Source organism: Lithobates pipiens, unplaced genomic scaffold (assembly GCF_037356315.1).
Source record: "Lithobates pipiens isolate NorthernLeopardFrog02 unplaced genomic scaffold, aLitPip1_a1.2 Scaffold_28, whole genome shotgun sequence".
Taxonomy (NCBI): Eukaryota; Metazoa; Chordata; class Amphibia; order Anura; family Ranidae; genus Lithobates; species Lithobates pipiens.
In genome coordinates, this window is record NW_027507789.1 from 197,620,690 (window position 1) to 197,646,025 (window position 25,336).

Here is a 25,336-nt window from a genome sequence, read left to right on the forward strand (position 1 = left end):
CTTTGAATTTGGTTAAAGAGGAGAGCACCTGAGACCTTTTTTCAGGCAGGTTAAGCCCCTTCACGTTGAGGGAGACACATTTCAGTTTCAGAGGGGTACTAATTGAGGGAGTAGGCTGCATCGTAAGGGACTAGGCAGGTGGAGAAGCTATTCACCGGGAGCGCAGATGCAGAAGTCTACACAGGGGAAGAAGAGGCGGGGGCTACACCCCTAAGGGAGAGCAGGGAGGGGGGTGGAGAGCGGGGTGGAAATAGTAGAGAGGAGGATAAGGGGGGAAGGGTATGGGGGCAGGTCAGGGGGGGGGGAAAGGGGGGATAGGGAGAGAGAGAGAAAAAAGGCAAGGGAATGGAAGAAGAGGAAACGTATTGGGGAAGAAAGGGTGGGTGAGGGTAAGGGTAGGGGACTGGGGGAACGGAATACCAGAGGTAGGACTAGTCCAGCTGCCTACCTAGGAGGACGGGTGGAGAATTCTGGTGTGTCAGCCTTGTCTCGAAGAGACTGCTGTGTGGGGACTATAGAACAGACGGGGACCACGGGATGGCCGCGGTCCAGGGGGGGCTAGATGGAGATAGGAGGGGCCTCACCTACTCTGAGGTGGGACCAGGCGTATAGGGGAGCCTACCAATGGAAAGGAACCTGGAAAGAGAACATGCTGTTAGACAATGTTAGCGAAACCGTAAAACAATAGAGCACCGTGACCAAACATAATAAAACGAGCCATATGTCACAGGGCCTATACAGTACAACCAAAGTATATAAACAGTATTGCAAATTAACATAACATCTTCCACAGATGAAAATTGGCCTAGGGGGAGGAGGCCTATGAGGAGTCCTGGTCGAGTACCCCAGCCTCCTTGGAGAAGGATCGGGAGGGAGGGGGAGAGGGTAGGAGAAAGGGGGAAGGGGGGGGGGAAGGGGGGGAGGGAAGGAAGGGGGAGAGGGAGGGAAGGGGAGGAAGGGACATGGAAAGGGGGAGGAAGGGCAGCGGGTGGGGGTAGGGGGAGCCTCGAGGGCAAATGCATAGCTTATGGAGTCAACCTGAGAGAAAATGACATATAATTACAGGGGTGAGTAGCAAGATCATAAATTTGTGTCTTCCCAATAGCCGTCCAAGTGAAGAGGGGGCATATAGGTGGGTATTTCGGCTGCAGGAGGGAGGGGAAGAAAAAGCCTTACCCCACAGGGATCATGGGATAAACCGAGTTCCAAAACCCCCCGGGACCTAGGAGCAAAAAGAAAAATAAAAACCAGCAAAGGGAATGGTAATCACCGGGGGATTGCAGCCCATATCGATGGAGAAAACACTGGGAGGAAAAAGGAGGAAATCTGGGTGTAGGGCCAAGATGGGATGAAGGGAACAGCATGGATATAGATACCCGCCTGGGGTGCGGGGGTAGTCCAGCAAATACAGTCCGGTGAATCCTAGGCTATATCAGACACCTTTCCGGGCATCAGCTGGGCTGGAGTGACTCCTGGTATCGTGGGTTCACCATGGTCCGGGGGCGAGATGTGCAGACACTGTGTGTCACAAGGCTACAAGGAGTGACATATGGCAGTCTCGGATGTCACAGGGGAGCATGGTAAATGGCGACTTAGGATGGTCAACCGGAGCCAACGGTAAAGGGATGGAGGGGAATGGCAGAGCAAACAAGGAAAGTCTCAGGAACAGGGGCCAGGAGGGGTTTGAAAGTGGGGAGAGGTACTCACACTCACCAGGACCCCGTCGGCAGCTACGTCCCTTAGTCCTCCAGGGCCTCGCCCCGTACTAGCGGAGGCGAGGGGCTTCGTTGGCGCAGATCTCGGCGCAGCGAGCGGGCGTTGGGAGACATCGGTCCAGGTCGGCGGTGGCGAGATGTCTGATGAACGGCTTTCGGCGATGGATTGAGAGAGACAGGACGCCAGGGTTCCGTCGGAAAGAAGATCGCATACCAGTCTGGGAGCTCGATGTGCAGAAGGTCGAGTTGGTCACAGAAGGCCGGAAGATCCTCTGGAGTGCGGAGGAGGGCAGAGCGCCCTCTGGCGGAGGCAGATAGGCCAAAGGGAAACCTCCAGCGGTACTGAATATTTCTAGAACGTAGGGTCTCCAGCAACGGTCGGAGCACCTTCCTATTCTGAAGAGTGATTTGCGATAGATCTTGGAAGAGTTTCACCTCTGCCCCATTAAACGAAATACGACCCCTTATGCGTGCTTTACGAAGAATTTCTTCCTTGAGGGGAAAGTTCACAATAGCGCAAATAATGTCCCTGGGTGGTTCAGAGTCCCTAGGTGGGGGGCGGAGGGCGCGATGAGCTCTTTCCATGTCTATGGGGGAGTCTGCCGGGCGCTCTATGAGGTCGTTGAATATGGCACACAGGGTAGATTGGATGGCATCTGGCTCAACGGTTTCGGGGATACCCCGCACCCTGATATTATGCCGTCGTCCGCGGTTGTCCAGGTCCTTGACGTGCCTGTGGAGCTCGAACACCTGGGAGAGCTGGGAGTCATAGGCAGATTGCACCTGACGAATGGCCGCGGCGTGGGTCTGGGTGGTTTGTTCCACGATGTCCATGCGGTGGGCCACAGCCAGCAAATCCGCCTTGAGATCCGCGATAGCTGCGGTCACCGTGCATTTGATGTCCTGGGCGACTTTCTCCAGGTCGAAGAGGCTCGGGGGATGGGCCCCCCCAGGGCTGGGCGAGGAGGCACCAGGCACGTGGACCGGTGGCGGTCCGTCAGGCGAGGCCGGGGATTGGGCCTGCGGAGGCTCATGGGCCTGGTGTTTCTGCGATCGAAATATCTCCGGGATATGCCTCCCCTGCAAGGTCCTGGACTCCTTAGGGGTGCGGGAGGTGGACGAGCTCCTGGTGGACCTGTGCATAGCAGGAAAAGGTGGTAGGCTCCCGTATGAGCAGGTAATGTATCCCCAAAACGCGGGAGCTCACAAGTTAGGCAGCCATCTTGGTCACCGTCCAGGCCACGCCCCCCCTGGTGAATTTTTTTGATGTGTTTCCGGGTGCATTTCAGGTGCTTTATGTCATGTTTTGTTTTATTGTTCACACCGTGTTACTTTTTGGTGTTGTCCTTTTTAGCTTTTATGTTTTGATATTTTTTATTAGATATTGCTAAGTGACATATTAAGGATGTAAAAAGCACTGGATTATAATTGGTAAAAGTGTATAATGTAGCAGTATCGTATGCCTTGGGCTAGAATAATAGTGATTTTCTAGAAGTCTCATGCAACATTTCAGGGGTCTATGACCAGGCTCCTATACACCTGCCCCCAGTCTCCAACAGCAGTTTTTTTTAGTCTTTGACTATCTCTTGTGGCATTTCTATTGCCTTTTACCATCTCCTGTATGTGTCTGCTTTATGTAGCCTTACATTCACTAAATTATTTTGTGGGGGGCCATTTTGTGATGAGAGGCTGCGCTCGAGACCCCATAGACCAGTGGTTCTAACGGGACTATCGGGTCAGGTTTGCAAGATAACTGAAATACATGAAAGGTGATATCATTTGCTGTTTAATGATTGCAGGATTCTAGTTTGCATCTCCCCAAGGTAATACATAAAACCTGGCCTGTTAGTGGGTCCTGAGGACAGGAGTTGAGTACCACCGACCAAGAAACTTGACCATCACTGTACTAAATGTTGATAAAATGAAGTATAACCCTAATGAGTAATATGTACAGGCACTCATATACCCTTCACATTTTTGTAAATATTTTATTATATATTTTAATGTGACAACACTGAAGAAATGACACTTTGCTACAATATAAAGTAGTGAGTGTACAGCTTGTATAACAGTGTAAATTTGCTGTCCCCTCAAAATAACACAACTCAAAAGTGAGTACACCCCTAAATAAAAATGTCCAAATTGGGCCCAATTAGCCATTTTCCCTCACCAATGTCATGTGACCCATTAGTGTTACAAGTTCTCAGGTGTGAATGGGGAGCAGGTGTGTTAAATTTGATGTTATCGCTCTCACTCTCTCATACTGGTCACTGGAAGTTCAACATGGCACCTCATGGCAAAGAACTCTCTGAGGATCTGAAAAAAAAAAGAATTGTTGCTCTACATAAAGATGGCCTAGGCTATAAGAAGAATGCCAAGACTCTGAAACTGAGCTGTAGCATGGTGGCCAAGACCATACAGAGGTTTAACAGGACAGGATCCACTCAAAACAGGCCTTGCCAAGGTTGACAAAGAAGTTGAGTGCATTTGCTCAGTGTCATATCCAGAGGTTGTCTTTGGGAAAGGGACGTATGAGTGCTGCCAGTATTGCTGCAGAGCTTGAAGGGGTGGGGGGGTCAGCCTGTCAGTGCTCAGACCATACGCCGCACACTGCATCAAATAGGTCTGCATTGCTGTCGTCCCAGAAGGAAGCCTCTTATAAAGATGATGCACAAGAAAGCCTGCAAACAGTTTGCTGAAGATGAGCAGACTAAGGACATGGATTACTGGAACCATGTCCTGTGGTCTGATGAGACCAAGATAAAATTATTTGATTCAGATGGTGTGAAGCGTGTGTGAGGAGTACAAAGACAAGTGTGTCTTGCTTACAGTGAAGCATGGTGGTGGGAGTGTCATGGTCTGCGGCTGCATGAGTGCTGCCGGTACTGGGGAGTTGCAGTTCATTGAGGGAACCATGAATGCCAACATGTACTGTGACATACTGAAGCAGAGCATGATCCCCTCCCTTCGGAGACTGGGCCGCAGGTCAGTATTCCAACATAATAACCCCAAACACGCCTCCAAGATGACCACTGCCTTGCCAAAGAAGCTGAGGGTAAAGGTGATGATCTGGCCAAGCATGTCTCCAGACCTAAACCCTATTGAGCATCTGTGGGGCAAACTCAAATGGAAGGTGGAGGAGTGAAAGGTCTCGAACATCCACCAGCTCTGTGATGTCATCATGGAGGAGTGGAAGAGGACTCCAGTGGCAATCTGTGAAGATCTGGTGAACTCCATGCCCAAGAGGGTTAAGGCAGTGCTAGAAAATAATGGTGGCCACACAAAATATTGACACTTTGGGACCAATTTTGGAAATTTTCACTTTTTGTTGCCAGCGGTTTGGACATTAATGGCTGTGTTGAGTTATTTTGAGGGGACAGAAAATGTACATGGCTTTATAAGCTGTACACTCACTACTTTACATTGTAGCAAAGTGTTTCTTCAGTGTTGTCACATGAAAAGATATAATAAAATATTTACAAAAATGCGAGGGGTGTACTCACTTTTGTGAGATACTGTAAGTGAAAGGGTACATGCAGCCATACTTGAGTAAGTGTCGATGGCTCCTGAATGTGCATTTACCTGAGCATGCACGTACAATATATTTTCCCGCATGCACCACTTTTGCTTTTGGGCAAACTACACTGTAAACACTGATGCAGAAGCCATTGCTGCACATGAATGTAACTGCAAACAGCTATTCACTTGTATAGGCAGCTTTACCTGCAGCTCCTCAGGCATAGGAAAGCGCCAGGGATATCATGCTAGAGGACTTTGAAGCCTAGGTGTGTGCATTCTGACAATAAGAGTTCTAAGAAGGTTGAGAACATTTTATTTCTTAAGTAACCAGCATCTGTTGATATATTTTATAATTCATCAGATAATGCAAGGAAACATCACTGATAATTTACATTTATTTTGCCTTCGCAAATAGCATGTGGATTCAGCAGGAAGCTCCGTTGTACTGCGTCGTTCCAAGAGGAGATGGGTCCTCACTACGATAGTCTTGGAGGAAAATGAGCCTGGACCCTTCCCAAAGAAAGCTGGAGATGTAAGGAAAAGACTGCTATTAACATTTTTTAGAATGTAGTCTAACAAACATGTAGCTGTATATGTTAAAGAAGAACTAACAAGCAGGATTGTTCACAGTGATAATGCATCAATAATGAATAGCAAATAAACATGAAATCCATAAGTTATAGAAGCCCAATGCGAAGTGAGTCCAAAAAATTTTAATTGATAGAAACCGAATGTTCATAACGTCCATTTGACATCGAAAGTAAAAATAACTTGTGAAGAGGGTTTTACAAGTAGATCCACCACCAATTAGATGAAGGCTTTCCAGAATGTTTGAACCAAAAGGGCATACGTCCTATGAGTCAAACAGGCTTTTGGTGGCGTACACCAAAGATGGAGGCTTCAGATTTGGCAACCTTTTGACAAATATATTAGGTAATCCCATGAGTCCTCAAACTGTTCTCAAGGGTAGTGGACCTCTAAGGTAGGTATTCATGAAGCAAGATGGATAGATTTGCTCATGTATTCGTATAAATACAGTAGTTGGAGAGAAGAACAAAACCTCTCCTCTCTACTGCGTCCAAAATCTCCCCTCTCACCCAGAACTTCCCGACTGAGAGGACGCAGCAGAGAGGAGACATTGCTGAAACTGCAGCAGGAGCATTTTGTTCTCCTCTCCAACTATATATACAAATGCATGGGAGAATTTATCCATCTTGCTTCATGAATACCTACCTTGGAGGTCACTACCCTTGAGAGCCGTTTGAGGACTCGTTAGATTACCTGATTTATCTGTCAAAGGTTGCCAGATCTGAAGCCTCCATCTTTGGTGTATGCCACCAAAAGCCCATTTGACTCATAGAGCGTATGCCTCTTTTGGGTTTAAACATTCTAGTAAGATGTTTGTTAGGCATCAAACTGTAAATCTTGTGATTTCTATATAAATTAGACAATACATGTTGTGCTACCTACTTTGTGATTGCGCCTTCCTGTTCCTCTTTTACGTCATTTGAGACTCCTCATACATAGTTACAAAAAAAACGTTTTTAATATGGAAAACGGGAAGCAAATGAAGATGTCATGCGAGGAGTAGGTATTTACTAATTTTACTGACCTGTTACTGTATGCCAAAAGACAAAAAATAATGGGTTTGCGCTATGGATAAGCAACAGAAAAATACCATAAAAGAAAGAGGGCTGCCACTATCCAAGGTTCGCAACCATAGATTGGAACAAAAATGCAAAAATAAAAATATATAGATAGTAGGGGCGCTCTGCTCTGATCCTAAATCCCCCAATGAGGAAATTAGTAAGTACTACTGCTAAAAATCAAAAGAACATTTAAAGTGCTTCTTATTAAAATCTGTGTCAAAAATTATGTGTAAAAAGTGCAATGTGCAAACTTGGTGCATAACAGTAAAGTGCATGTGTAAAAAAAACAAAATTATAAACCAATGCGTCACACAATAGACACATAAAAGAGGTCCAAAAGTGCTAAGTGCAAATTTTCCTTGGGGGGGGTAAAAACCCAGTGCGATATCCGTGCAACAGGTGAATCTTGCACTCACCGACTTCCCTGCCCCTGCAGGGGTTTAAGCGCCTCCACAGTATCAGCCACTGTGTTGCTATGCACTGATCCAGGTATTTCTGCTATATGCAGGAGAGGTTCCCCTACTAAATATGGCGACCGAGGGTTCACTTTTGGACCTCTTTTCACATTTATAGCACTGCCAGTTATGGACATTGGTCTTATAGCCTTTGCATCACTTGTTTGTGTAATTTAGCATTATGCCCTTGTTATTTTAAATACAACGGTGGTGTCTTATATTTTTTAATTTTTCGTTTATTTTAAGTTTTATTTTTATTTTTATCCTGCATTTTACTTGTTTTTGCATTTATAATTTTTCATCACGGGCTACCATCTATTTTTAATATATCATTTATTAGTATTTATTAGATATCTATGAATGTCTATTGTGTGATGCTTTGAGATATATATATATATAAATCATTTTTTTTTTTTTTTTAAACATGCACTTTACTGTTATGCACTAAGTTTGCACATTGCAATTTTTATACATTGCACTTTTTACACATAATTTTTGGTACAGATTTTAATAAGAAGCACTTTAAATGTTCTTTTGATATTTTTAGAAGTAGTACTTACTAATTTCTTCATTGGGGATTTAGGATCAGAGCAGAGCGCCCCCTCTATATATTTTTATTTTTGCTGTTACTGTATGCGACTAAGCAAATTGTTGTGTACCTATTAATATTCCTTTCCTAGGTTTTACCAGTAGTGGGAACATCCTATAGCTGTGTCCCACAGACAGTAAATGATGAACCCAATCTGTTGCATCTTTCTCCTGATATTGTACACATGAAACTACAGGATCTTTTGTTGTCCCTTTTGTTATAACTGGACTGCTAATATATTTTTATAACCCTAATTCTATGGAAACCAAATGGAGTTTATTGTTTATCAGATGGATGACGTCATTATTTCCACCTCATCCAGAGGGTACTTTGTATTTATTCATAAAATACAAGGCTTCCCCTGAATGGATCATCACAACTCAGTTTTGTTCTGTAACAGAAGAGGAAGTCTATGCACTGCTGTCAGAACACAGGGCTTTATACTGTATGTAGCAGATGCTGCATATAGTTTATATAGTCCACACAGTCTTTAGAGAAGGAAAAAGTTTGTTTGAACCAACTTGTTCCGACCAAACTATTTACTTAAACCTGGAGTTGAGCTGGTCATAGTTTGATCAAAATTCAGGAAGGACCAGCTGAATTTCCATTCCAGAGCAGTTGATCTAATTATTGTCTTCTCACAAACCAGCTTGTTGGAATTTTTTTTTTTATTCAATTAGAGTTTCATTCAATTGCATGCAGTGTATTCTGACAGTAGAAGAATCCCCATTGTCAGAATGCAATAACATAGCGGTGAGGGTTCCACCATCCAACTCACTTGTGTGGATGGGGCAGTCTATTCAGTATTTTTTTTTGATCAGCCTGCTGATAATCCAAAAAACTGATCTAAGTATGGCCAGCCTTAGTCTTTAAAGTATCTTGAATACCAAGAATCCAAGAAGCTGCCACCTTACAAGATTTCTGGCAGGAACAACATGTTTTTTATTTGCAGTATTAAGATAACAAAGCACTTCTGTTGGTATATTTAAAGTGAAAGTAAACCCATCGATTTAAACAGTTAAAAAAAAAAAAAAAAAAAGGCATGCCGGGAATGCTAACTGCACATTGGCTGTGCTCTCAGCCAGACTATCAAACCATCCAATGGCTGGGGTCATAACGAATCACATGTGCAGCACCATAGCAGTTGAAGATTAAACAGAGGCAAAGATGGCAGCTTCCTTGGCTGAAAACGATAGGGGAGTTTACTTCCCCTTTAACATACTAATGGGTAGCAAATAGACATTAATTCTTGGGGTTTATCTAATCTGTATGTGACCTTTTGGAGAAACTTCTTGTAAAGGTAGAGGGTGATGGAACCAGAATCCTCATTCAACATTTTTGGCTGTGTTTTATGCGCTGTGCTCACAACTGTGCATTGTTTTTAGCTCTTCAATGACAGGGCAGAAAACCACTCCATCAAGTATCTGATCAGTGGTCCTGGAGTGGACGAAGCCCCAGAGATAGGCTTGTTCCATATCAACGATCTCAGTGGGGCGGTGTATGTGAACCGAGCTATCGACAGAGAGAAGACACCCCTGTTTGTTGTGAGTATGATTACCACAAGGCATATATATCAAAATAAACTGCCCTTAGGCAATGAGACTCTCTAAATATAGGACAATTCCAATTTCAGCCCATAAAACATGTTTTATAGGATTGCTGCCAGGCATCTGGCAGTAACATGCTCAGGTTTCGTCGAACTGCAAATCTTGTGATTTCTGTATAAATTTGTCAAATTGAGCTTTTTTTTTTATATATAGATTATGTGACATAATACCACACACGATATTTGCCATTATCAATTATTTAGTGTATGATCTAGCTTTAACTTCCAAACCTTAACACTTGACCATTAAAATTAAATCAATGACTAATGTTATCATATTGTAATACAGTTCAGTGATCTTGCTTCAAATGTGACAAGTTTAGATTCAGCAAATACAATGAGGCAATCATCATCTGTCCTCATTCTGTGTCAGAAACCATGAAATCAGACGGAAACAGAAGTACAATTAAATCAGACCTGTTTAATAATAAAAAGTAAATAGAACAAACATAGTCAAAACATAGCCAGGGTTCAGGACCCAAAACGTATAGTCAGACAAGCCAAACGTCAGGGAGCTGGAGATGAGCATAGTAAAAAAAACAAGCAGGATCTGGAGCCAGAAGGGATGCCAGCCAGGCAAGTCTTTTAACAGGAATGCAGGAGATCGCAGTCTCTGTGCTGTTGACTAAGGCGAAGGCAGCGATCATCTGGGCTGGACGGCTTAAGTAGGCAGCACTGAAGAGCAGGATATCATCAACAGCTGAGTACCCCTGGAGAGATAGGAGCTGGCCATTAGCCGACAGCTGAGCGGCCAGCTCAGAGAAGGAAGGGCTGAGCCCAACCCTGACATTCTGCTTGTTCAACGTTTATAAATGTTTGTGGCCATATGTTAACCAAGTCTGTTTCCCATGTATTTCCCGTCTATTACCCTCATTATTTTCTGTACAGGTGCGTTTTGATGCTGCTGATAGATTAACTGGACTGATTTTGGACAAATCTCTAATTTTTAATGTGGAAGTGAGGGATAAAAATGACAATACCCCCAGATTTTCTCAAACTGTGTATAATCTCACACTGAAAGAGACCACCAACCTTGGTGAGTATGCCAATATTACCATAATTAAATATTTTTTTTGCTTTGTGGGCTGACTCTTTTAGACCTAAATTTTTTAGGATTTGAAAAATTTGTAGTTTTTTGCAAAGACCACCCAAACATTTTCGAAAAATTTCTGCAAAATTATACTTATATTTCTCCTTAAAGAGACGTAAACTTTCATTTTGATTCTGGCTTTGCAACCTAGTGAGTCTTTGTGTTGGGACGAGTGTGCAGGATAGGCATTGGAATTGTAACACTTCATTGGTTGAATGATTTTCCAAAGTCAGTGACTCCCTAGGCTGTGATGTTAGGATGTCAATGAAAGTACTGGAACCTACATATTGGTAGCTCATTGCAGCCTCAGTTTAATCATTCACAATTCATTTTTATAGCTTTGGTGCCAGATGGAGACCAGGTTTAACTTCAAAGGTGAAGCTATCTATACCAAATTGGTCCTTGTGTAATTCAGCTTACCTTTAAATAAATTAAAGTGGTTGTAAACTACTCTTGCAACACACTTTGACCTACAGGTAAGCCTAGATTAAGGCTTACCTGTAGGTCCAAGAAATATCTCCTAAACCTACACGGTTTAGGAGATATCTGCCGAAAGACAGGCACCGCTGTCTACGGCGCATGCGCCATAGACAGCGGCACGCAGGCGCACTAAGCGCACCGCGGTCAACAGCGATATGCCGCGAGTGGCGGCTCCCTTGCGCATGCGTGGGAGTGACGGCTTCGCCAAATGACAGCCGCGGAGCAGCGAGACCCACCGAGAAGATGTATGCGCCGGACTACAGGGGACAGCGGTGACTTCGATGGCTCCTGTGTCAGGTAAGTGACACATAATGGACTACTATGCGATGCATAGTAGTCCATTATGCTTTACCTTTGCAGGGAATGAAAGAGGAAGTAAACTCATCAGGGTTTACTTCCTCTTTAAATATACATTACTGAACTGGTTAAACACCATCGTTTAAGATAGAATTCCCTTTTCATTTCAGATAGTCCAATATTCCATGTCACAGCAACAGACGATGACAAAGAAGACAGCCCGAATTCTGCCGTTACTTATTTCTTAATCAAACAGATACCTGATCTTCCAAATGTCAAATTAAATGTTGATCCTAAAAATGGTCTGATTCGTGGGGAAGGATGCTTGAGTTATGAGGTGGGTTATTCACAGGACTTATTCTTCTTACTATTATTACTACCATTAATATTAGTTCTGCATAACCTGGGAAAGTCACGAAATAGCCACACAGGAATCAACATGAACAAAAAGTAGAAGGATCTCTCTTGATTTATATCTGGAAATAAGAGTCCTCTCTGATCATTCAACTAATGAGCGTGGCGAAAGCCTGCATTCCACTTCGGTGGAAGGACATGCACCTGCCGACTAAATCCATGTGATTTGCTAAAGTAAATGAACTCAGGAGCATGGAAGACTTTACAGCAACCCTGCATAACATGGAAGAAGCCTTTCGGTTGACATGAAGACCTTGTCAATATTTCATATATACTGAGTGAAGGGTGGTGTGCCTGACCTGCTCCCTGAGCAAATCATCTTCCTTTCTTTTCTCTTTTGCTTTATCCTGCTCCCCCTCTCCCCCCTTAAATTATGCCTGATGGTTTATCCAGCCCAGTTACCTCCTGTTGATATTTTATGTTTGACCCAGCCCGCTATGCCATGTTATATCTGGTATAGTTTCTGATATCCGGGGATCAAGTGCACTCTTTTGTGTTTGTGCTCTACTGTTGATACTTACCTGATTTCTGGGGTAATTCTTGTTACTTTCTTTTTTGAACCGTTTTGCTGTTTTACATATCGCAAACCTTTTGATATGCCAAACCACTTTATATACCGCTTTTCTTTTTGTTTTGATTCTTGTATGATCTGTTGCTATGTGAGCGATCTTCATCTATATCATTAAAGTACTTTTGCATGTATAACTTCCTCCAAACAAAATGTTCATTGCAAAACAAAGTATCGTCCTTCAAATAAGTCCTTAAACGTTTAAAATCATATAGTGCAGTTAATTTAGTGGCTCTCAACAATGTGATCTAGAGGACAGGTGCCAGTGCTTGCATTAAGTTACTCACCAGCAATAGGATCGAAATAAAAAGTGCTGGTGCTTCAGTGATTAGATGCGGCCACACGCTATTATGCCGCGTACACATGATTCCGACAACTAAATCCATGTTTTTTTTCCGATAGATGTTGGCTCAAACTTGTCTTACATGCGCATGGTCACACAAAAGTTGTCGGAAATTCCTAACGTCAAGAACGTACGCCGTGCCAAGAAAAATTAAGTTCAGTAGCCAGTGCGGCTCTTCTGCTTGATTCCGAGTATGCGTGGAATTTTATGCGTCGGAATTATGCACACACAATCGGAATTTATTGTCGGAAAATTTGAGATCCAGATCTCAAATTTTGTTTGTCGGAAATTCCGAAGGAAAACATCTGATGGAGCCTACACACGGTCGGAATTTCCGACAGACAACAAGCTCCTGTCGAACATTTGTTGTCGGAAATTCCGATCGTGTGCACGCTGCATTGGAATAAATTTGGAAAAACCTGAGCTATAGAGACAATTGTAAATAAAACGAAATAACAAAGCAAATGTGTACTTTGGGCTGCTGCTATAGTGCAAGGTAAAAAAAACAAAAAAAAAACAAGTGGGTGAAATATGAATGTTATACTCTGCATTGCTCAAAAAAACCAAACGGTATTTGGTAAAGTGCCTACATAAATATAATCAAAAATTGTTCTCAGTGCAATTTTAGTGCAAAACAAAGTGCAATCATATAAAGTCCATCCATATAGTCATATGTTGTGTTGAACTTGTGCAATTTATACAGTTGGTGTAGATCTTGGTGACACTCCGTGCTCCCTTCCTGGGTCCCCACTTACCAACAATAATCTTTAAATGCGCCTGGTATTTAGGTTGGAATATCGCCTCCCATCAATGACTAGGACTGCTGGATATATTCTGTGTATGGTTGAAAATATCACCTTTCTTCCACCGATATGTTATAGACGTCAGGTATATCCTATATTCAGAGATGACTTTCACCTTCCCAACTCATTTAGGAGTAGCCATTCTCTTTGAAAAATTGCAGCTATCCTTAACGCTTTCCCAGTATGCGTGGCCTTTTCCTGTTTTGAAGACAGGGCTGTTTGTTTCTCATGTTCTTTCTGGTATCTGGAAGGTGATAGGTATATCCTATATTCAGATATGACTAACGTCTATAACATTTTGGTGGAAGAAAGGTGATAAAAGAATATTGTTGGTGAGGGACCCAGCAGTGTCGCCAAGATCTACACCAACTGTATAAGTTGCACAAGTTCAACACACCGTATGACTAATATATATATATATATATATATATATATATATATATATATATTATAGACTTTATATGATTGCACGTTATTTGTTTTGCACTGAGCACTTTACATTGTTAATTAATACTATGATATTGATTATATTTATGTAGGCACTTTACCATATACTGTTTATAGTTTATTGGCGCAGCGCTAAGTATAACATTCATATTTCACCCACTATTAGCCCAGTTATACATAATTTTTAGGTAGCGTGGGATAACACATTTGTTTTTGTTTTTTATCTTTGTCATCTACTTTTATGTATGCTATCCTATTTTTTTGCATTGTGGTCTTTTGGCTAAACAAAGGAATTACAAATTTAATATTATAAATCAATAAGTCTCTCGCCAAAAGACCAATTGGTATCTAAAGCTCTCAATATAGCCTCAATCCCAAATAGTTTTTCAGTCATTCTTATAGGCGTCTGTAAAATGTTGAGGAGCGGAATAATTGAGGGTCCTTGAAGTACGTCTTTTTTTATGTTCACCAAACTGGACCCTCAAAGAGTGCAAGGTGCAGCCTCCATATATTTGCACTCAAATTGTGTCCTGCAATTGATGACATGTTTAATGTCAGGTGACCTAACATCTGATCTCACCTTGGTCCTCTTTTGGTGCCACATATTATTATTTTTTAATCAATGGTTTCCTTATTTTTACCTAGGGCTACTAAATTCCTCAGGTCTTGTGGTATTCTCTTTATTGCTCTAGGTTTTTCTGGCAAACATTTGCTAAAAAGAGGATCCTCCTTTTAAAAGGAACTGCTGACCTCATTCTAGCGATGCAGCGATTAAATAAATCACCGGCTACTTCTGGGTCTCGGGTTTTTTGCCTCTTGATTGGCCAGTTGGGGAATGATGTCCTCTTATGCATGAACATGGCAGTCTGTCATTCTAGGACAGCTGGAGCTTGCAACCAATAGGCTACAAGCAGGCAGGTAAGTGTTTGTTATTGCAGAAGACACATAGCACGTCTCTCCTGCAAACAAAAGCTGCCTGCTCAGTTTATTAGTCAAATTTATTTCCAATTTAAGTCTACATTTATGACAAGGCCCAGCTGGCTTCATATCCTATTTCTTCTTCAGAATAATGCTTGGTTTTCCATAGTCTTCTTTAGTGCTTGTATGCTTTAACCAGGCAAAATGGATCTAAAGGTCATTGCAAATCCATTGAGGATGGTAGGTACGAGTTACCTGAAGAGAGCTTAATGCGTATTATAAATAAAATTGTCTCTTCAGCATCAAATGCGAATTCTAAGTCTGAGACTATGGACATCTGCCATAGTAACCTAAAGGAGTTACTGTGACAATGATCAATGAACTTTTGTAAAGTCTTCTCAGCCCCCTCCCAGATGATTAGTATATTGTCGTACTGTATATCTTGCCTATAGAACCATGTTCATCCTGTTATTCCAAATATAAAATGTTCCCAGGAGCCCATGAAGTAGTTGGTGTAACTCTGAGTGAACCTGGCTCCCATCACTGTCCCCCTGATCTGTCTAAAAACTCGCCCAAAAAAAACAAATATGGCAAAGTTAAACTCAATATTATCCAAAAGGGAAATAATGTGTCCATGATGCAAAAAAATAAAAACTCGATGTGAAAATACTGTACAACCTTGAGACCAGATGCATGTTGAATAGCTGTATAGAGATGACACATCCGATGATATCCATCTGTAGCCTGCTCTCCATTTGTAATTGGATGATATGTCCAACATATGAATAGAATTTCTTACACAAGAAGGTAATTATCACCAGTTCAGGAAATGGTCAATGTAACAGCCCAGATTTTATAGTGCCATTAAAAAAAAGAATATAGGTGTGTGGCAAAAGTTCCAGCTGTAGTCTAATGACCTTTCTTTTCCAGGCTTCAAACTTCATCCGACTAATTGTGGGAGCGAAAGACAATGGACCTGTGCCTTTATCCACTTCAACTACTATTAACATACGTATTCAGGATGGGAATAACAATATGCCGGTGTTCACTAGTGGGGATAAAGTGAGTATTTTTTTTTATTTTTTTTTTTGGGGTGGGGCATTTAACCAGTGATAAAGTGTATCTGTAGCCATTTTTTTTCTTGCAGCTAAGGTTTCACGACTGGTGTGCAGTACGATCTGGCTGAGATCAGTGAAGTGATGATGCACTGAGCTCAGCAGATCCCACAATCTAATTATATATTTTTTTCCTTTAAACAAACTTTATTGGGATGCCACACAGACATCTCCTAAAGTTCACTTGCCAGCCACATGGTGCAAGGCAGTGGATTGCCTCGCACTGTGCTGCAAAAAAGTACTGCATGCATTACTCATTTTTTAGAACATGATACCTGCACACCACTACAACGCAGTGGTGTGAACCAGGCACATAGCAGACAAGGCATTTTGCCTTGTCCATGCAGTAGGACTACGCTGGAAAAGCCACCCAATGCAGTCACCGCACATCTGGTGTGACTCAGCCCTCAGTATTTTCCTCTAATAACTAAGCTACATCCCTTTGTCATTAATGCCATGCTTTCATTTTTATATTGGCATCTCTATAGTGTTGATTTAATCAAGACAAATCGGCTGTTCACTTTGCAATAGACGTTGCCCTTTGCAAGGGAATTTGCCCCAGAGCTTAGCGATTGAGGTGAAGCTCTGCTGACTTCCATCATCCAATTATGTGCAAACAAAAATGTTTTCATTTTCCTTGCACGTGTTTGCGTATTCTTTGCAATGTGAAACTTCAGAAAACATTCACTTTACTGAAATATTTACTAAGCTCTGGGGCAAATTCCCTTGCAAATAGAACAGCCTAATTGCCTTTAGTAAAGCAACTCCTATGAGTTTAGGCAGTGAGACAATAAATATAACTTGTGAAGCTTTTCAAAGGGTTCAGTGATTATGAAGCTCATCACACCTAACTCTTCTGTCTAATATTTGTGTGATACCATGTTGATATATAATCAGGATGGAGCCATACGGTATCGGGGTAGGCCCTAACCCTTTAGCTGCCACCGTTTGTAATAAAGCTGTGCAGCCACCAGATTGCTTCTGACAGCACCCAGCACTTCATTTGTGCGTAGCCCTTTACCAGAGATATGGAGATTACAGGCAATAATATGCATCATAGATCACAGGAACACAACAGCAGCATACTTCAGTGGGTGCAGTGATAGAGATATGTGCCTGTGACCACTGAAGTGTTACCCATGGGTTTATTGTAGCCTCCTTTCATCATAGAAGTGTTTTGGGCACTGTTATGCCTTTTCAATTTATATAGGTAATGATGGCTTTAGTGATTATGCAGCCAAAAAATGCCCTGTTGGAAAGAGATTTAAAGCTAAGAACCAGGCTAACAACTAAATACACAGATGGAAGCATATGGATTTGCATTTCTGTCCATTCAGTGCTTATAAGGCCTCACCACACAGCCAGGTGGAAAGCGGGGCTTTCTCTGTTAGCCCTTGTACACACGGTCGGACATTCCAACAGAAAATGTCCGATTGGACTGTGTTGTCGGATAATCCGACCGTGTGTGGGCTTCATCTGACTTTTTCCGTCGGAATGTCTGACCAACAAAGTTTGAGAGTTGGATATAAAAATTTTCCGACAACATGATCCGATCGGACTTTGTCCGATCGTTTGCATAGAATTTCCGATCAAAGTGCCACGCATGCTCAGATCAAATTACGAGGCCAAAGCTATTGGCTACTAGCCTGAACGTAGTCCCGGCGTAATGAACGAACGTCATCACATTCTGACCGATCGGATTTTCCGACAACTTTGTCCTGCCATGTGTATGCAACACCAGTTTCGCACAAAATCCGATGGATTTTGTTGTTGGAATGTCCGACGGTGTGTACAAGGGCTTATAGTAATGCCACGTACACACGGTCAGATTTTCCCACAACAAATGTTGGATGTGAGCTTGTTGGCTGAAAGTCTGACCGCGTGTATGCTCCATCGAACATTTGTTGCCGGACTTTCTGCCAGCAAATGTTGGCTAGCAGGTTCTCAAATTTTCCGCCAACAAAACTTTGTTGGAATTTCCGATCGTGTGTACGTAATTCCGACGCACACACGTTCACGCATGCTTGGAATCAAGCAGAAGGAGCCCAAAGGGTGGTGCACTGGCTATTGAACTTCCTTTTTATTGGCTCATCGTAAGTCTTGTACGTCACCACGTTCCCACATTAGTAATTGTTGGCCAACATTTGTGTGACCGTGTGTATGCAAGACAAGTTGGAGCCAACAACCTTTGAACAAAAATCCATGGTTTTGTTGTCTGAAAGTTCGATCGTGTGTATGGGGCATTAGTGTAAACACTGACAGTACTGGTTTCCTTTTTTTCTTTAAATGTCACCCTTTTAAAGGACGTTTTGCAGCCCTGATAAGTAGTGAATAACAATGTAAGCCTACTTCTGATTGGGGGAAGTGGTCCTAGCACACAAATTATTCAGCATGTTGATAAACCCAGCAGCAATTTCTTCTCCATGGAGGCAAAAAAATTAGCTAATAAGTTGGGCACCAAATTATTTTGCTTGAGTCTGGGTGGGAGATTTGCCAATGTGTGGTCTGCTGTGTCAATGGAGCTTAATCTGTTCATGCCAATAATGGACCTTCCTTTTGCAGTATGAACTCACGGTGGGGGAGGGAGAAGTGAAGCATGAGTTTCTGAGATTAAAAGTAGAAGATAAGGATACACCGCAAACTCCAGCCTGGAGAGCCAAGTATAAAATATTAACTGGAAATGAGAATGAAAATTATAACCTGACCACAGATCCAGAAAACAATGATGGAATCCTAAACATTGTAAAGGTAAGGACGAATGATTTCTTCAATACCAAGTCAGTTTAATCTTTGGTAAGGACAGGTTCACTTCAATTGCTGAAAAGGAGGATCTTTTAAGAAGTACATTACAGAATAGTGGCACAAGTGGCCCATCAATATACATTAGTCCAAAAAAAAAAAGGATCCACAAGATTAATATGGCTGATCTATATTGTGAAAACGTTAACTTTCAGTAATTAATTCTCAGTACTGGTATTGTGATAAAGGGTTTCATTTGTGAATGATACTGATCTTCTGACTGCTCAGAAGAAATAGGGAGCTGTTAAACAAAGGCAGCAAAAACAAGGGGAGATATAGTTATTGTATCTTTTGAAGGAAAGTTTTCTCACCTTATCCCTCTTTCTCCTTCCACCGTCCCCACAGAACATCTGTGACAGACACACCAACTTAGCTCTGCAATGTTAAACATTTTTACAAAATGCTCAGATTTTTGAGATGGGCAGGATATAGTAAGGCCCCGTTCACACGGGTGCATAGAATTCAGCTTTTAGCTGTGGATAGATGACGTTATCTACCGCACCTAAACTCAAACAATGCTTTCCTGTGGCCCCATTCACGCACTGCATTTAGCGAAGGTTTCATTGCATGAGGTTTTGTGCGGTTAGAAAAAATAAATTTGACTGCGTCCAGGACCGATTTTGGCGTCGCTATCCGTGCACAACCAGAAAAATATGCTTAAGGGCGCTCTGAGTAACAGGACTGAGAAGATTATTGTCTTTATTGGAAGTGGAGGAATTTAAAAACGATGGAGTATCTTCAAACACTTAGGGCAGCACTCAAGGAGGAGAGAAGGCTCTAGTGGACAGAAAAAAGTGCATTATATAAAGCTATTAAAATACCCCCAAAGGGATTGAGAACACAAGATTGATGGTGAAAAGAAATGCATCATGAGTGTGTGGAAGGTGATCTGGCATAAAGGTGGCGCCAGTGTTTATCACTATTAAAGTGGTTGTAAACCCTTACAAACCACTTTGACCTACAGGTAAGCCTAGATTAAGGCTTACCTGTAGGTCCAAGAAATATCTCCTAAACCTATACGGTTTAGGAGATATTTACCTGAAAACAGCCACCGCTGTCTACGGCCCATGCGCACTGGGTAAGCCGCGAGTGTTGGCTCCCATGCGCAGGAGTGATGTCATCGCTGCTCTGGCGAATCACAGCGCTGGAGCCCGCGAGACCCACGGAGACCCACCAAGAAGATGGACGCTCGGAACTACAGGGGACAGCGGTGACTTCGCTGGCTCCTGTGTCAGGTAAGTGACACATAATGGACTACTATGCGATGCATAGTAGTCCATTATGCTTTACCTTTGCAGGGAATAAAAGAGGAAGTAAACCCATTAGGATTTACTTCCTCTTTAAGCAGCAGAACATCCCAAGAGGGTCAGCAGGGTGAGGACACAGCTCTAAAGGCACAATTGGCTCAGCCGCGCTGTTAGATTCGGCATGGAGCGCAAAACCGGAAGTGACGTCAACAGGAGGGGACCAGCAACCAGCGTGGACCTCCACCCGGAAGTGAGGTAATCAGAAAGAGACACGTTTCGGAACTACTGATTGGTTCCTTCTTCAAGCCAATGCCGAATCACCTTCCACGCTCATGATGCATTTCTTTTCACTATCAATCTTGTAAGTGTTTTTTTTAAAGAGGAAGTAAACCCTAATGGGTTTACTTCCTCTCTGTTTCCTTGCAAAGGTAAAGCATAACGGGCTACTGTACTTCGCATAGTAGCCCATTATGTGTCACTTACCTGCCATAGGAGCCAGCGATGTCACCTTTGTCCCCACTTCCACAGTGCGTCCATCTTCTTTCCGGGTATCGTGGCTTTTGCGCTGTGATTGGCCAGAGCCGCAATGACGTCAATCCCGCGCATGGGAGCCACCACTACCAGCATATTGCCGTTAGCGGCATGCTCAGTGCCTGTCTTTTTGCAAATATCTCCCAAACCGTGTAGGTTTAGGAGATATTTCTTGGACCTACAGGTAAGCCTTAATCTAGGCGTACCTGTAGGTCAAAGTGGTTTGTATGGGTTTACAACCACTTTAATAGTTTGATATACTGCACTTAGAGGCGGCTTTTTTTCTGTTTTTGCTTATCTTTACATAATCGCAGTGTACCATTTCACCTGCGGATAGCAGCGGCAACAAGGAAAGAATAACAGGAAGCACGTCAGAAATGGCAAGAATGTTCCATCGCAGCTAAACGCAGCTGCATGTGAACGCACTAAATCGCTGCTAATCGCAATGTATAACTGCAAGTGGTCGCCGTGCCTGGAGTCTTGGAATTTTCAAAATAACAAAACATGCTTTTAACAGCGACAGAACAGCCGCCTGCGTGAAAGCGCCCTTAAGGTGTAATTTCCTAACTTTACTTTTATAGGATGCAAAAAAAAAAAGTAATCGCACATTTATATTCATTTCACACAATGAGACTTTGCTTCTAGCAGTCAGACAACTTTTCGAGGCACATAAAACATTGATAATGTATAATAGTTTATTTACATTAACATAATAAAAATGAGCAAATAGAAGGATCCCGCCCTACTATGTTCTCATTAAATAACATCGGTGCAATTGACTATGACAAATTCATCACCAAGTTATTTGAATTAGAACATTATATAGATGCAATTATATGGTTTGAACAAATACTTCCAAGAAGATGCTTTTATTTCCTTGTCTGTGTTAAAGACCAAATAACTTTTTTTTTTTTTTTTTTTTTTTTTGCAGCCTTTGGATTTTGAAGGTACACCTACAAAAACGGTTATTATAACAGTTGAGAATGAAGAACCATACTTTTCATGCGAGAATAAAAAACTCAGAATGGACAAGACAGTCGCACCGGCCAATGTAACGGTCTTAATCACTGTGTTGGACTCAAATGATGCTCCCGTTTTCACCCCTAAAGTTCGGGTCATTCGAGAAAAAGAAGGTGCGATGGTGGGGACGGTCCTTGGGACTTTCACTGCAACAGACCCAGACAGGGTGCCAAACAAAATCAGGTACAGTATCCGAATTACTAATGCCCCTAAAAAGATCTCGTCCAAGGTAGTAGTGTTCAACCCGGGGTACTATTACAGTTCTTGGTGGCAGTTGAGACCTCAGGGGCTCTACTTGAATAAGCAGCTGAAAACATAAATTCTTACTTCCAGCCATTTCACACTGAAATTAACTCTGGCCTCTTAAATGCTTTTTATTTTTTATAAAAGGCCGTATATTTATCATATTTTTTTTTATTGTGCCATGCAAGGCCAGAGGTACCATTTTAAATATGGCAGTCCTGTGCCTATAAATCAAAAGGCTCCATTGTGTGGAAACACAATCCTCTAAGCCCTTGTACACACGGTCGGAGATTCCGACGGAATGTGTCCGATCAGACCGTTTTGTCGGATATTCCGTGTGTGGTCTACATCGGACTGTTTCCGTCTGAGTATCTGACTTGTTGGTAAAATTTTCCGACAAAATGCTCCGATCAGACATACTCCGATCATGTGTAGAGAATTCTGATCGGACAAACAAATTCCTACACCAAAGCTATTGGCTACTAGCCTGAACGTAGTCCCGTTGTAACGAAATAACGTAATCATGACGGATTTTCCGTCAACTTTGTCCGACCGTGTGTATGCAACAGTTTCGGACAAAATCCGACAGATTTGGTTGTCAGAATCTCCGACCGTGTGTACAAGGGCTTAAAGATTATTTCATTGGCACTCATTTCTGAGCTGGGTTGATGCTTTAATCAAATTACCATTTAAAAAAAAAAAAAAAGTTGTGGTAGCAGAAGGGTGTTGCTTTGGGCACCGAGGGGGTAAATGGAGTGATGGAAATCAAATTCTAGTTCCGAGTATAAATTCAACTCTTCCATGTGTTTTGATAGGTATAAAATAGCACAAGATCCCGCAGGCTGGATGAAGGTGGATGAAAATACTGGAGTTGTTTCAACAGCACAAGAACTGGACAGAGAATCGCCTTTTGTTAATGGAAGTAGATACACAGCATTGGTCTATGCTATAGATGATGGTAAGCAAGGCCTTGGAATTTTTTTTCACTAGTCTTTTTATCTGTTCACCCTTCAGAGAGAATAGTTAAAGCGTAACTTCAAGCTCTCAAGCAACATTAACTATTTTTATTCAGCAAATATTAAAGCGGAGTTACACCCAAAAATGGAACTTCCACTTTTCGGAATCCTCCCCCCACCTTTCAGGGGGGAGAGGGGAGCAGATACTGGTCTAATACAGGTATTTTGCTCCCACTTCTGGGCATAGATAGCTGAGCCACCCGTGGGTATCTACGTCACTTCCAGCACCTTCTCAACCCCCCCCCCCCTGCTGTCTTATGGGGGAGACACAGGTCCTAGAAGACAGCAGTGAGATTGCGCAGCTTGAGTCGCGCATGCAAAGTAGGGAACATTTTTAAAGTGTCGCCCTTGGGGATTATTAAGTACCGAAGTTTAGTGCAATTTCAAAGCATGACATGTTGGGTATCCACTTGGCGTAACATCATCTTACACATTATGCAAAAAAAATAGGGCTAACTTTACTGTGTTTTTTTTTTCTTTAACCACTTCCCGACCAGCGCACGACGATGTACGTCGACAGAATGGCACGGGCAGGCATATTGGCGTACATGTACGTCCAATATTCGTTGTCGCCGTGCCATCGGGAGCGCGCCGCCGGCGGCGCGCTCCCGCGCTGGGTGGGCACCCCCGTGAGTCCGGTCGCGGGGCCCGCGGACTCGATCGACGCGGGCATCCCCGCGATCGTCTCACGGAGTGGCCGAATGGAGGAAATGCTGTATAAACAACATTTTTCCATTCTGCCTAGCAACTAGTGACGCTGATCTCTGCTCCATGTGATTGGAGCAGAGATCAGTGTACACTAAATGAAAGCCCAACCCCCCCACAGTTAGTAACACACCCCTAGGAACACTTAACCCCTACACTGCCACCCACTGGTTAACCCCTTCACTGCCAGTGTCATTTACACAGGAATCACTGCATTTATATAGCAGTGATTACTGTATAAATGACAATGGTCCCAAAAATGTGTCAAAAATGTCAGATGGGTCCCCCACAATGTCGCAGTCACAATAAAAATCGCAGATCGCCGCCATTACTAGTAAAAAAAAAATAATAAAAAATTATTAATAAAAATGCTATAAAACTATCCCTATTTTGTAAACACTATAACTTTTGCACAAACCAATCAATAATCGCTTATTGCGATTTTTTTTTACCAAAAATATGTAGAAGAATACGTATCGGCCTAAACTGAGGGAAAAAAATGTTTTTTTATATATTTTTGGGGGATATTTATTATTACAAAAAGTAAAAAATAATGCGTTTTTTTCAAAATTATCGCTCTATTTTTGTTTATAGCGCAAAAAATAAAAACCGCAGGGGTGATCAAATACCACCAAAAGAAAGCTCTATTTGTGGGAAAAAAAGGACGTTAATTTTGTTTGGGAGCCACGTCGCACGACCGTGCAATTGTCAGTTAAAGCGACGCAGTGCCGAATCGCAAAAAGTGGTCTGGTCTTTGACCAGCAAATTGGTCCGGTCTGAAAGTGGTTAATGCATGAAAATTTCAAAAAAAAAAAATTTTTGAAAAATTACTGTGCAAGATAAAAAGTTGCAACATCCACCATTTTATTCTCTAGGGTCTCTGCTAAAAAAAAAAAAACACATATATAATGTTTTGGAGTTCTGAGTAGTTTTCTATCAAAATTTTTTTTACATGTAGGATCGAAGTGTCAGAATTGGCCTGGTTAGCAAGTGGTTAAATAGCATGTTTATGGTGCACAGATGCAGTGTAGTTCCACTTTAAGTAACGTTACATTTGGTTTCCGCAACATTCATTAATCAAATATTCACATAACTCCCCTCAGTCTCCATGCATGCATATTTTAGTCAATTCTAAAATTTTAACTTTGTCAGATTAGAGCACAGACAGCTAATGGAACATGTATGGGATACCATTTACACTGCAATTTGTGTGTTCAAGACTAACATTTCTGTAAAGGAGATGTACCATATTTATTGGCATATAACGCGCACCCCAAGTTTAGGTGGGAAGTTTAAGGAAAAAAAAGTACATTTTAAATGCCCATCAGTGCAGCCTTATCAGTGTCCATCTGCAGCCTTGCCCAAAATTGCAGCATGATCGTTTTTTTAAATTGCGCCACCGATATAGACAGAACCGGATATCCTCTGTACTCGGCTCGTCTCGCAGTCCCGCCCATTGGCACGGCTCCTATGATTGACACAACACCGGTCCAATGGCGGGACGTAAATGCTAGGAGGCTGGACTGGGTGCGACTGCGTACGGAGCCGAGCCCAGCAGAGTACACAGTACACTCGGCTCTGTCTATTTCGGTGGCGCTCATTCCCTCCTTCCCCTCCAAGGCATCGGTTCAGCGTATAAGCCCTTGTACACACGGTCGGAGATTCCAACAACCAAATCCGTCTGAGTAATTCCGACCGATTAATTCTGGAAGAGGTCCGAAAGTGATGTTGCATACACACGGTCGGATTAAGTTGTCGGAAAATCCG

General features: G+C 42.5%; 1 protein-coding gene across 2 annotated transcripts in view; it reads left to right on the top strand.

Moving 5' to 3' along the window:
• Positions 1-25,336, top strand: part of LOC143936004 (cadherin-like protein 26) — a 139,827-nt gene that overhangs the window by 74,154 nt on the left and 40,337 nt on the right. For both annotated transcript variants that reach the window (XM_077460267.1, XM_077460266.1), the window contains exons 3-10: positions 5,650-5,766; positions 9,313-9,471; positions 10,422-10,569; positions 11,571-11,737; positions 15,824-15,955; positions 18,571-18,756; positions 21,517-21,788; positions 22,664-22,806. In XM_077460267.1, the coding sequence (XP_077316393.1) occupies positions 5,650-5,766; positions 9,313-9,471; positions 10,422-10,569; positions 11,571-11,737; positions 15,824-15,955; positions 18,571-18,756; positions 21,517-21,788; positions 22,664-22,806 (1,324 nt within the window). The remainder of the gene's footprint in view (positions 1-5,649; positions 5,767-9,312; positions 9,472-10,421; positions 10,570-11,570; positions 11,738-15,823; positions 15,956-18,570; positions 18,757-21,516; positions 21,789-22,663; positions 22,807-25,336) is intronic.